We start from the raw sequence: 13,655 nt of genomic DNA on the forward strand, positions 1-13,655 counted from the left end.
TTTTAGTAGATATTACTGTGTCACTGTAGAGCGATGGAGCTCTGTTTTAGGAAACATAAAAGGAAGAAAAGTCACTGCGATCCAAAGTGAATGGCTGAAGGGTACTCCAAGAGCATTTGCTTGCATAACTTGGCAATTCTCTTTGCTGAGCATCTTTAATGGTGGCAACACACATTTGAACAACCTAACACGTGCCTTCTTAATTTAGTAGATATGCGTCATTGCTTTTGAACAAAATATGACAGGAATACAATCAGTTTGGACACAGGCTGCTCACCCCAGAGCCTTTGGAATACAGTAGATAGGAGCAGATGAAGCGTTAAAACATTCATCACTCCAGAGCTTGCCTACACCTCAGGTTCTTGAGAGTATCTGGTTTATCCAGACAGCTCATCTCTCTTCTTGTATTGCCATTACTGATGCTGCCAGTTTCCTAATGGGTGTCATACTAAGATGATACTGGGCAAGGTGGGGCAGAAAAGAGGAAGTGGTGCCTGGTTCTGGGGAGCCCCCAGCCTCCACACACCATTTTTGCTGTAACTTGTCTTTGGCTTTTAAAGCCATATGTATGTGGCTGCCTTATGCCAAAAACAGGGAACTAAGTGTGAAAGGGTAATTCTTATAATTTATGGCCTGACCAGTGGAGGCCATGTAATTATAGCAGTCAGCAGGTACAGAACGAGCCAATTTTTGGTTTGGGAAGACAGACTGTTCCCACTAAATATTCCAGCAGTTCCTCAAGTGTCAACAGGAGGAAGGATTTACTGTGAGAGCCAACACAGAGCCCGATAAGAAGGAATTTGGGGGGGGGGGGGCGGGACGACACACAGCGTATGGGAAAAGAAAAGAGGAAGCACCATGCTGTGTTAAAACGTCATCTGCAAAGCTTATAGCTCTGTGTTACAATTGCACTGCTGCAGGCTGTATGCCAGGGGTAGACAGCAGACCAGGTGTAGTGCTGGGCAGTGTGATGGCCCGTGTGGGCTGACGGAGCCGGAGCCAGGCACGGCGCTAGGGCTGCTCGGAACTGACAGAAACGTTGGCAGGTGTGTCAGTCTTGTCCTTGTGCTGAGATTGATCTTACATGGAAAAGATTTTGTAAGAGAAGTACACAGAGGTACAAGCACAGCAGATTTGGGGTTTTACTGTCCGCCTATTGATAAGCAATGACTGCAACAGTGCAAGCTGTCTTGACAACGCGTTCCTGGGACTGTGTGACGGCGGGTACCCGAGGGACCAGACGCTACAAAATCCCCACCGCCCCGCCGCCTACATGGGGCTGAGAGAGGATAGAGGCGCGCTCAGGGCTCCTCAGGCCGCCCCGCCCCACCCCACGGTCCCGCTGCGCCTGCGCAGCGCCCGCCGGGAGGAGCGTGCGGCCATGGCGCAACCGGGCAGAGCCAGCCTCAAGGAGCAGCGCTACGACCGGCAGCTGAGGTAGCGCGGCTGGGCCTTCGGGACTCCGCCGGGGCTGCCGTACCCGCAGCCGGCCCTCAGCCCGCTCGCGGAGGGCCGCTTGTTGCGGTGCCGGCTTCGCCTTTCGCCTCGGGCCGCGCTCATGTCTTCCGGCGGCGGCCTCCCCGCAGCCGTGGGGCGGAGAGCGCCGTGGCGGGACCGGCCGGCTGCCGGGAGGGGCTCGGGTCGGCCCCGTGCTGCCGAGAGTCCCGTGGCGGCCGTGAGGAAGAGCTGCCTGGAATGGGGGCTGGGCCCAGCGAGCGGCGGCCCCTGTCCGCCGTGCGGTTTGTTGGGGCCGGGGCCGACCTTCAGGTGCCTGCTAAAACTTGAGATCGTTAGCGGGAGTCGTAATGCGTTCCGCATCCCTTCAGTAAGCGTGCTGCGCGCTGCCGAGCGGTGCGATCGCAGCGCCGTGACATCAGCGCGGCGGTCCGGAGCGAGCGCTGCCCGGCCGCAGCTTCAGCCCGGGCGTTTCTGCCGCTCTGCGTTTGTTTGCGGCTGTCCCACCTGCCGGCGTTATGGTTCTGGTTCCCTCTTGTTTGTAATGCTCTGACGTTAAACGTAAGCGAATAAAAGAAGCTTCGTTCATTATCTGTGTTAACGGTTAATACGTGCCCCAGGCAAGCCGTAGCGTTGGCTGCCCCTCCGCCCCGCAGCTGCTTCGCGGCTGCTGTGCAACCCGATGTCTGCCAGCATCTCAGGCTGTAGAAGTGTATCTTTTATAAAAGAACCTATGAAAAAAAAGCTTTCTGTTTTAATATGTCTTTCCAACAGCAACTTTTGCTGAGGAGTGTTTTGACCCATACTGATGGCTTAAAAGTGTGTTACTGTAGAAAAACGTGTATGTGTTTGTATGATGAAGGGATAAGGATGGAGAAAATGAAATGCCACTGACTGATTTTGTTCTTTAAGAGATATTCAGGTTTGTCACAGTGAGTTTTCAAAGTGGAGGCTTATTTCAGTTGGTGCTGGCTGGCCCTTCTCCACGGCTAATGGGAAGCAGTACACCAGCCTTCATTTGTGGTGGCTGTTTTTTTTGTTGTTGTTGTTTATTCATTTCTTTGCATTCACTTTACCAACAGAAATGAAACACTTGCAGAATGTTTATGTTTTTATTCCAATATAGACTGTGGGGTGACCATGGACAAGAAGCTTTAGAGTCAGCCCATGTTTGTGTGATAAACGCAACGGCCACAGGAACTGAAATACTCAAGAATCTAGTGCTACCTGGTGAGTAAGTAGCAGCTGTGTGCGTGCTTAGTGATGTGGCTGGTAGGTTCACGTAACATCTAGTTAGTCACGCTTTTTTTTTTCCCACCAAGGTATTGGTTCATTTACAATTGTGGATGGGAATCAGGTCTCTGGAGAAGACGTTGGAAATAAGTAGGTTTGTTACTGTTTGTGTGCAAATGAGGGACATATGGGATTTCATAAGTTTTTCCATCCTTGTGCTCTTTAAATTATACGAAATTATTCATGTTGTTAAGCCTGTGTGTTTTTCTCCAAGTCTTCTATGGCTTCCAATGTTTGTGACAAATACGCGATCAGCACTTTGATATTTACTGCTAAACTTCTTTCCTTTAGTTGCTGTTTTCATACCTATTTTCTTCATACGTTGGGTTTATAAAGGCAATGGTATGCTCACTACAGAAATATTTGTAAATAACTTGCTAGCTGTTGCTAAGAAATGAATAAGATTTGCTTTCACCTCAGCGTGGTTGAGGTTATCTTCTGCAGTGCCATAGTAATTTGGTTGACAAAATGTATTTTCATTAGCTTGCTGTAGTGAAACCATGACTGGTAATCCTTCGTTAGGTTTCATAGCTCCAAAGGTATGCAGCTGGGGGGTAGGATAAGGAATCTGCAGATCATTCCTACCAAAAATAATCTGTCTTTACTAATTGTGTCTCTTATAGTTCAGGCAGATAGCTACACATAGCTGACTTTCTAAGGGGTTGCTTGTGGGGTAAGGATATTCTGTTACATGAAGAAATAAGTACTGATGAGTCTTTAATGAGCCTAGTGAAAATGAATCTGCAGTATGATCCTGGCTTCTGGGGGGGTTTGGCTTGTCTTATTTTTCAGATTGGTGGCCAGGCAGTGAAAATTTTCCTTAAGAAGCTGATCATGAGGAAAATAAAACAAAGGCAGTGAGGAGAGAAGCAGACTTCAATGGGAGCTTCGTTTGTGAGAGTGAACAACATATTTTGCCGTACAGAAGGGGGCTTTTAATATTATTTTTCTTTGAAACACAAATTCACGTGTTGTGTTTTTTTTCTTGTCTCCTTTTCAGTTTCTTTCTTCAAAAAAGCCACATTGGTCAGGTAAGGATGTAACTTTCAATGTTTAAAAATGTCTCGAAGTCTATTGGAAGAATGAATGTATTGAGTAAGTACTCCTAACTCTAGATCTGAGTAATTCCCAAAACGTACATATTAGCTTAAAAAACTCTGTATGATAAAATTCCCTGTGCTTGTTTTTGAGTTCTTCATAAGTGAGAAGATAAACTCAGTTCTGGAAAGATTGAATGAAGAAAACAAGATCTGGTTGAGAATGTCTTTGGAACTTTAAGGCGGAAGAGAATTGTGGTTGAAGGAGTAATGCTTAGAGCAGAGGGTGGGGGGGTTGAAACCAGCGGATCAGGAGAGTACAAAAAAGCTTTGAGTAACTCCAAAAATGCTCCAACAAACCTGGAAGTTCATAAGTAGCTTTGCAGTTGTTTTGTTTTCGAAATATCACTGACACTGGTGCCAAACAAGTGTATACTGTTATGGCTAGTGTATTTTTTTCTCCAGATAAACAAAGCTTGGAATATCTCAGTTTATGAAGAAATCTCTTTACCGTGTAGCAAGTGTAGTATTTATGTACTACATAAGTGGCATTTCTAACAGCTAAACCTTGTTTTCGTTGCTCCGGAACAGAGTCGTGCCCAGAGCGCTACTGAGCTTCTGCAAGAATTGAATAGTGATGTTTCTGGAAACTTTGTGGAAGAGGTTTGTTTTTCTTTTTCTTCCCAATTATTTGTGGATTTAATCTTTTCTTAGATGCTACAGCATTATGACTGTGAAATATTAACTAGCTGTTGCCTATACAGTGTGTAGTTTAAGTAGGTTCACGATAAAGAGTTACGAAGAAGGTCTTACATTTCTGAAATTAGATCTGTGTATTTGAGCATTATTTTGTAATTTCATCACCACTTCGTAGTGTTTGCTTAATGTCTTATATTAAAAGTTGAAAATACTTTGTTACCAGAAATTTTTATCATGTTTTGTGACAGTTTTTTTTTCTACTACTTAGAGTCCAGAAAACCTTCTAGACAATGATCCTTCCTTCTTTAATCGATTTAACTTAGTGGTTGCAACACAACTGTCAGAAAGGTAAAGAATCATCTGAAGTCGTTAATACTCAGCCCTCCCACCCCTCTTGCTTACCAGAAAGTGGTAGAAGTTATGCATGTCTGTAGGAGAAGTCTTTTCCACTATTCATTGACTTTTTTTTTTTTTTTTTCTTGATTAATCTTCAGAGCATTTGTGACAGTGGAGTTAAAAATAAATAAGACAATGGATAAACATATTATCAGGCTATGATAAATTCCTGCGTGAAATCCCTTTCTGTAAGGGAATGAATTACGTGTGTTAGAATCATGATGGTGGAATTCTCATAGAAAGCTTTTGACGTATGTAGCTTGTGCAAGAGTTGACTTCATAGTTAACTGTTGTTCTCTGGTGTATCTGAAAAACAAATTGTCTTTTTCCTTACAGTACAGTGCTACGCTTAGCTGAACTCCTCTGGAATTTTAACATTCCTTTGCTGATCTGTAGGACTTATGGACTGGTTGGTTATATGAGAGTCATCATCAAAGAACATCCAGGTTAGAGAATTGGGATTTTTTTGAGATTGTTTTTCATATGTAAGGTCAAAAACTTGTGAGATATTCAGCATTTCTTTAAGTTTCACATGGTTTGCAATTCCTCACCAGTATACTATGGAAAAATTCATCGGAACTATGGACTGCAATAGATAGGTTTCAATTACATTAAAATTAATGTACACAAAACACTTTGAGAATCAAGCAGCTAACCAGCAGGTGATGCACTGCATTTGATGTATAGGTTTGTGTTGAAGGTCGGGCATAAAACAATGAAATACATCATGTAACTTCTTTTACAGTTGTTGAATCTCATCCTGACAATGCATTAGAAGATCTGAGGCTGGACAAGCCTTTTCCAGAACTGACAGAGCACATTCAGTCTTATGACTTGGATCAGATGGACAAAAAGGTTGGTTTGTGGTTTGCAGTGTGTTCCATAAGACATGCTGACACAGAGAGGGATTCTGTGAGAATATCTCTTGGCAGATTTTTTTTTTTTTGGTGGTGAGACTTGCTTAAATAGCAGTGACAGTAAATCAGTCACAAGGCACTGCTTTTATCATGTGGCCCAAATGTTACTGCCTGTATTTAAATCTCTAGCGAGGAGCAGATCTTGGGAAATAAAGAGCATTCATGGGCAGTTTGTTAGAAGACAGATTATGACTTCCTTTCTGCTGCAGAGCTTTGCAGTGTGGCTGTTTGTGCATGTAGAAGTACCACTTCAGAAAAGTTTCACTTAGCTCAGCCACACTTTCTTAAGACAAAGGAAGAATAGTTTGTGTTACAGTGTTTAGGAAATGTTATTCCAGAATGAAAATGTGAAACATGGCATATTTAAAGTTAAAGTAGTGGATATTAAAGTTTACATTTTAAGTAAGTTTGTGATTTGTGTCTTCTAAGCTTGACAGTAGTTTCTATGTTTTTCTATTACAGGACCACAGCCACACTCCATGGATTGTGATTGTTGCCAAGTATCTAACAAAATGGTTCAACGAGGTATAATGCAAAACTGGACAAGTTATTAGCCTATTTCTATAGCTTTTATGTATTTCCACTTCTACAGAGTTGTCTGTTCTAAACTAGCTTATTGTTTTGGTAGTATGTAGCAAGATGGAATAATAAAAATATTACTAATTAAAATACAAATAAGTGTATGTGAACTTGGTCAGACTCGTGGAATTTAGCAGTCTGTATGCAATGAAGATATTAATTATCTTCATTAATTATAATAATAATAATTAATAATCTTTAATACAAATGTCTTGCTTTTAAATTTAGAAAAGTGATCAGTTGCCTAAAAGTTACAAAGAGAAAGAAGCCTTCAGACAGCTGATCCGGCAAGGTAATATATATCCTAGGAGTTGATTTTCTGTACTGTAGAAATGTGCAAGTTCTCTCAAGGTTAATTTATGGAAGCCTGCTGGTCTGTACAGTGTGATCTTTTTGCAACCTGTTTGCTTCAAACAGCTGAATCTTAAGATTCCCTGATTTGCTTACAAATACAGTTTAACAGTGTTTTTTACTGTTTAAGATCAAGAGTATACACTTCTTTTGATTTGGGTGGGAGGAGAGGCACTGAGAAAATCCTGCTGAAAATGTTGATATTAACATTGCAAATGTGAAGAAGAAAGTGGCTTTTGACATTGATTTTGCTACTGACTGAAAGCACTTTGTTGGTTGGCTGTCCAAATTGCTGGTAAGCATTGCAGTCCTAAATTACTGGTCAAGAGAGATTATGGAGCTACTGAATATACTGCAGTCCGTGAACAGGCTTCATTTACACAGGTGTTCCAGTCGAACATCTTCTGCAGATGATAAAATTAATGAGGCGTTTTTGACATCTAGAAATACATTGTCTTAAATGTTGGGAAATGGTGTTTCCTCACTTAAACATGACCTACGTGTAAGTTGTTGCTAAGAATGGTTCTGTCACTTTCATCTGTAGTGTCTGATTGATTAAATCAGTATTTTACTGGACTCTTATTAATTGAAATTGTTGTCTGGATTCATAAGTATTTACCTTTAAAAAAAAAACAAACAACAGGAAAAATAAGATCAGAGGGAGAGTTTAATATCTTATTGAATTTCTTTTTAAGCAGCATCTACCTTAGTTTTGTGATTATTAACTTAATTATTTTTCTTACAGAAATAATTGTTGTTCTTGTGGTAAATAACTTCTGTTTAACATCAGCACATGTATATGTGGTTAGTTCTGTCAGTATGTTTTGATGGATAATTTCATTTTCTGCTACTGAGGTTTTTATGCCTCATATACATACAATACCGATCTGCTCTGTTGGTGAGACAGAAATGATGTTATTTGGGATGTTGTGATGTGTGTTTTTTTTCTTCAATAAGGTATCTTAAAGAATGAAAGTGGGACTCCAGAAGATGAGGAAAACTTTGAAGAAGCTATAAAAAATGTGAACGCAGCATTAAATACTACAAAGGTGAAACAAATGTACACTAAATTTGAAGTAGTATGAAATGGCTTACTTTTTCAGAACATTCACTTTAGCACAGAGGTTCCATGTGCAACATGGATATGTAGGTAAAAGAGGATGAGTACAATTGTAAAATTGAAATGATGTGCAGTAGAATAGACCTGGACTAAGTGACTGTAGCTTATGCAAACTCTTAACTTGCTTGTTCTTGAAGGGAAGCTGCCCTCCTGATGACTTGAAGGAATAAGACAACAACCAGAGCTCATTGTTGTGTTCCTCTCAAACTTCTACAGCTTTAATCTGCAAAGGAGAATCCAAAAGGCAGACTGCTAATTATACAGAATTAGCAGTCGCTGGTGGGGATGATCTTTGATTTGAGTGTGGTGTTAGGATTCAGAAAGTGTTCCTTGAAGGTTGTGCTGTATCAAAGCTGCTGGCTACAGTATTTTTTCCAAAAAGAAGTGGAGGTTTGCAAAGGATTTCTGACTAAACAAATTCTGAGCTCATTGGAGTTGGATCACCTATGTGATGAATATTGAGGTGATTCAAGAGGGTAAGTCAAGTAAATACAAATTCACATGTTTTTTACAGATTCCAAAATGTATTGAAGAGATTTTCAATGATGATTGCTGCATAAATCTCACAGAACAGGTAATGAGTAATTAAAGGTTTGGTACATAAATGCAGAAAAAACACTATAAATAATGCTTAAAATGTAGATAACTTTCTTGTGCGTTTGCAGTCCCCTTCCTTCTGGATTCTGGTTCGAGCTGTAAAGGAATTTGTGGCAAATGAGGGGCAAGGATGCTTACCTGTCAGGGGCACAATTCCTGATATGATAGCAGACTCCAGTAAATTTATCAAATTACAAAATGTGTAAGTATCCTTTGTTTTGTGGTTGTATCATTTTAATAACAAGTCATGTCTATTTCATCTCTATTTCATTAGTTCAGATCTGTATTTAAGAAACAAACAAAAAACAGTGCGTCAAAGGTGAGAAGGGGATGAGAAAGCCTGCAGACTTGGTCTGTCTACTCCTATCTGCAGCTGCTCTTCTAAAATTTAATAGTATTACAAACAATGGGAATAAGAATGCTTTTTGCACTGATAGGTTTCTAGATTGGTTATACATGTAGTGTGTACATCAACAGTTCAGCTCTGACAAGCAGTTGTACAGAGAGGTAATAAGTACATGCATGGCCTTTAGGTAGCTCACTTGTATTTGTGGTGCCTTGTCTTGTCTTTGTAATATAAACCAAAAAGAAATGGTCTTCACTGTCAGGTCTAAGATCATAGTGTTATGCTGTTATTGTTGAGACTATTTTATTATTGACAGGTACCGTGAAAAAGCAAAGAGGGATATTGCTGCTGTGGGTAGCCATGCTGCTAAATTGTTACAGTCCCTAGGAAAGGTAACTACAAATATATGGCATTTCTAACAGGACATAAATATTTTTCTTTTGTTCTGTACAGCTCTAAGCCAAAAGAGACAGATAAGAGCTTAATTATATAATTCTTTGAAAGTGCCCAAGTAATTTCTAATGATGTTTATCTGTGGTTTGTTTTATCTATCACTTTCGGCCTAGTCTTATAAAATAAAACCAAAATACACAGATGTCTGCATTATTCACCGATCAAAGAACTTGTTTTACAAAAGCAAATAGTTATTTCACAACTAGTGTGTTAATGTCTCTGAAAACACAGCGTGTTTGGCCACTGTATGTACTGTGAGAAGTATATTCTCTGTTCTAGGCGCCCGAATCAATTTCGGAGAGAGAACTGAAATTACTTTGTGAGTATGCTTGGATTCCATTGCAGTGATTATAAAAGTAATGAAATATTCAGAAATGTTTGGATGATCATGGAGTTACTAAATGTTACCTCAATATTTGAGCTTTCCAAGTGTTTGCTGAGCATTTGCATCCCTCATCTTCAGTGGAGGTAATATGTTAGCGTGTTTCAGTAGTGAGTCTACTATCTATCTTTAAAACAGATGCAGTACTTCTCAGGTCCAAATGTCAGGCAGCAGGTTGCCTCTGCTTCCTGTGATTAAATACCTCATTGCTCATGTGCAGTACAAATGTTAGAGTGTGAGCTCTGTAAACTTCTTGTAGTCTGTAAAGATAAAACAGGGATGTAGGGAGGAGTAGGGAGGTGTACTGCTCATGGCAGTTCAGGTCATCTGTGTTGAGTATGCATGTGTGACCACACAGCAGCCTGAATCATCTTCCAACTGGAAAATTTTCCTGTAAGCATGCCAACAAGAGTATGCTGCAGTGATTGATCTTTTGCTATGCTTTTTGAGTTCTGGGTAGTAACTGCACATTGGGTTGGTTTGTTGCAGTAATGCTGGAGGAGAACCTTCTTACTGCTTATTCTCAATTCAGATTCTAACAGTACAGCTATATGTTAGATAGTGGAAAATAGAGAAACCATGTTTGTTTTCAGCATGGAAGAGGGCAGCGTGAACCTGATGGCTGTGGTGGGTAAATTACTATAAAGGAGATGCACGCACTGTGGGCTGTTACATTAACACAACAGTTATGTTTAGAATCCAGAACCAAATAAGCAAAAAAAGGTCTTAAGTGCTTGTAAATCATAGATGTAAATGTTCTCTAATACTTAGTAGTTTGAGCTACCAGAAGAAACAGAAGTGTCAATACAGTGATTAGTTTTACTCCTTGATTTTAACAAGTCAGAAATATGCATTCATAGATTCAGTAATTGTTGACATATTCAATAAGCAATGCTCTTCTTTTTGCACCTTCTGCTTAGGCAGCAACTCAGCTTTTCTTCGTGTAGTGAGATGTAGATCTCTGTCTGAAGAATATGGCTTAAACACTTTTAATAAGGATGAAATTAGTAAGTACTCCTTCTTGACACATACTTCAATTGCTTTTTCAACATGAGTGGTTTGGTGATCAAAGTGAATTATCTGTTACACATACTATTTCTTTATGCAGATTTATAATTTGCCATCCACTGGAATTGTTTTGTCAACTCCAGAATGTTGATTTAATTCTGATTTTTGAAAAGTTCAAAGATGACCTTACAGATCACTGTAGGTTTATTCTTTATTTCAAGTTTTGTTTATGATAGCACGTAAATAAAACACTGTTTCTTTAAAATTCTCTTTTCTGTGTATCCATTATTTCTGACTGAGCTGGAATGGTGCTTTTGCCTGACCAAAGATTTAGCAATAATTATCTCAGCCTTTCACAGTTTAGGTTTTCAATATGTAGATATAAATGAAATAGAAATGTAGTTACTTTATAACAATTCATTATATATTTTTGGAACCTGCATAAATTAAAAAAAAAAACTGGAAATTTTTTACATTAAAACTTGTTTTAGATGAAGGCCTTGCAAGTCCTCTAAGGCTTCTGGACAAAAAGTTACACACATGTATAAACTAAATGCATATGTAAGCTTTGCAGTATTCCTCATTTTGGTAAAAGCTCCTTGAATTAGATGATAGTATCTAATGCAATTTGAGAAGCAGTTATTGCTTAGGTTACTAAACTGTGTGTTAAAGACCTGTGTGTTCTATAATTAGACATTATTATTTGTGAAACATGCATTGCAAAGCCTGAAACTACAGCTTATGAGTATCCCAACTGACACAGCAGCTGGCAGTTAAAACATGAATATCTTCACTGAACAGAGTTTGTATCAAATATGAACAGCATGACTTTATCACATGAAATCTGTCGGCTGACCCATTTATATTCCCAGTGACAAGATTTTCAAGATTTCTGCTTACAACAGAAAATGTATCTAAGGGAAATACTTGATTTCGGGTAATTAAGACCCTGCCTTTTGCTTTGTAATACCACCTAACCACTTCTCTTGCTGTTTTCAGTTTCTAACATGGATAACCCAGACAGTGAAGTAGTGTTGTACTTGATGCTACGGGCTGTTGATAGATTTTATAAGCAGCATGGTAGATATCCAGGTATGTTTATACAAGCTACGTTAGTGCTTTTATAAATATAAAAGTCCAGTAGTTAATACAATACTAGGTAAAAACTCCATGTAAGGCACTTGTTGTTTTTGTATTAACGCAACTTTAATAATGCACAAATTATCTTTTTTGGGGGAGAAATTTAAATTGATACAACTGAAGTGGTTTATGAATTAATTTAGCTTCACAGCAATTTGTTACTATTAAGAGGAGCACCAAAAGAATGATTAAATGCTAGTCTACTATTGCTAATATTAGTTGGCTTCTTTTCTTTTTCTGAAAAATCTCTAGTTAAGCTGTGTTTTAACCCCAATAATTTTGAATATAGTATTATAGTTCTATGACGGAATGGTGAATTTATTTTCCAGGTGTCTACAACTATCAGGTAGAAGATGATATTGGAAAACTGAAGTCATGTCTTACTAGTTTCTTACAAGAGCACGGTTTGTCTGTAGTGGTGAAAGATGACTATGTTCATGAGTTGTAAGTATAATACCATAAGAGCCACCTTGTAAAACTGACCTGAAAATACTAACTGTTACTTTGCTGTCCAGTTGTCGCTATGGAGCTGCTGAACCACATGCTATTGCTGCCTTCATGGGAGGTAAGAATGCTGTTGTGTTTCTAAGGCCCTCTAAATAACAAAGCAAACTGCAGCTGTACCTCCCTCCTTTCCTTCAGAATCTGTTTAAGCCATGGGCTTGTCAGAGCTAATACTGGTATCATGGACTGTAGGCAAAGTCCTTTGTTCTTTAGTTATGACTCCTGCTGGCAATGATTTAGAGTCAGTAAAAGAAACCAAGTAAACTAAAAACAATCCAGATGGATTGATTACAGTTTATTAATAAGAAGGCTTTTTTTTTTTTTTTTTAATTGACTGGAAAAGGCTTTCTTTAAGGGATTACTTAAAATAATTTTAAAATCTGATATTCATAGTAATACCAAATTAATTACGCAATTTTAAAGGAAAATGTGTACAGAGTTAGTTCTGTGTTGAGTACTGGTTAAATATAAATAACTGTTACCATTCACCTTAATACCTGCAGATTGAATTATCTAAACAAAGTGTTTTGACTCGTACATCGCTTCTGGGTGATCTTCTGATTGATGTGATGCAGTACTGGAAGTGGTTACTTTAAATGCAGTGTAGATTCGGAACTTCTGATGAAGCAGAAGTGGATATGTGTGGTGCTTTAGGGAAGTATGTGAAGATACTTATTTTCTGAAGAAATCACAAAATTCGTTCTTCCTACAGTGGAGCATGAAGTTGATAGTGAAGTGACCCTTTATTTTTACACTGTAACTGTTGAATTGACATATTTGAGTGGAACTCTAAAAGTAGGAGTTTCCAATGTCAGTCCTTCGGTGATCACAACTTGTGTGTGTTTGTTTATGCCTGTACATGGCTGCTGTGTAGATCCGTGCCTGGAGACACGTGTGTACAGCAGAGCTGAGGCTGTCAGAGCTCTCAGAGCTGGGGTCAGCGTGCAGGGTGCAAATCTTGTCTTTGTGGGGTTTCAAGTGACCTTGTAACTATGTGACCTTCTGCTGTTTTTTTTTTTTTTTTGTTTGTTTGTTTTTTATAGGAGCTGCTGCTCAGGAGATCATTAAGGTCATCACGGGGCAGTTTGTGATTTTTAACAACACCTATATTTACAGCGGGATGTCACAGACGTCAGCCACTTTCCAGCTGTAGGGTGACCATATCCGCTCGTTGCCACCGAGCGGTGCTACAGCGCTCCGTACACAGCGCTGGTGCGCCACGGGGCGGGCCGTCGGGCAGAACCCGCACACTGAACTCCTGGCTGTCATGTTTTGTTGTGTTTTTTTTTTTTTTTCCCTGAGGACGAATAAAATGATACCAAATCCTAACTGGAGCCGCAATGCAGGCCGGGCGCCGGCTGGGGCGGGCGGGCGCCGG

At 39.7% G+C, this 13,655-nt stretch overlaps 1 protein-coding gene and 1 long non-coding RNA gene across 3 annotated transcripts; both read left to right on the top strand.

Annotated features, from left to right (window-relative positions):
• The first annotated feature begins 1,355 nt into the window (after nucleotides 1-1,355).
• Nucleotides 1,356-13,606, top strand: NAE1 (NEDD8 activating enzyme E1 subunit 1). Of its 2 annotated transcripts, XM_042821322.1 has the most exons (20): nucleotides 1,356-1,437; nucleotides 2,582-2,685; nucleotides 2,778-2,838; nucleotides 3,749-3,779; nucleotides 4,377-4,448; nucleotides 4,753-4,832; nucleotides 5,217-5,326; nucleotides 5,626-5,735; nucleotides 6,260-6,322; nucleotides 6,605-6,668; nucleotides 7,685-7,776; nucleotides 8,362-8,421; nucleotides 8,513-8,646; nucleotides 9,107-9,182; nucleotides 9,523-9,562; nucleotides 10,546-10,632; nucleotides 11,633-11,725; nucleotides 12,103-12,217; nucleotides 12,289-12,338; nucleotides 13,321-13,606. In XM_042821322.1, the coding sequence occupies exons 1-20, from the start codon at nucleotides 1,382-1,384 to the stop codon at nucleotides 13,428-13,430; spliced, it is 1,608 nt and encodes a 535-aa protein (XP_042677256.1). In that variant the 5' UTR covers nucleotides 1,356-1,381; the 3' UTR covers nucleotides 13,431-13,606. The 2 variants fall into 2 exon arrangements, with proteins under 2 accessions (XP_042677256.1, XP_042677257.1); XM_042821323.1 differs by lacking the exon at nucleotides 1,356-1,437 and having other exon boundaries at nucleotides 2,594-2,685; nucleotides 2,778-2,842.
• Nucleotides 6,675-7,303, top strand: LOC122161728. The gene is made up of 2 exons (XR_006169264.1): nucleotides 6,675-7,022; nucleotides 7,112-7,303. It is a non-coding gene; the product is annotated as an uncharacterized LOC122161728 (long non-coding RNA).
• Nucleotides 13,607-13,655: the final 49 nt, after the last annotated feature.

This window comes from Centrocercus urophasianus, unplaced genomic scaffold, assembly GCF_019232065.1.
Source record: "Centrocercus urophasianus isolate 14NV4802_14NV808 unplaced genomic scaffold, USGS_Curo_1.0 seq_2, whole genome shotgun sequence".
In the NCBI taxonomy this organism is placed as follows: domain Eukaryota; kingdom Metazoa; phylum Chordata; class Aves; order Galliformes; family Phasianidae; genus Centrocercus; species Centrocercus urophasianus.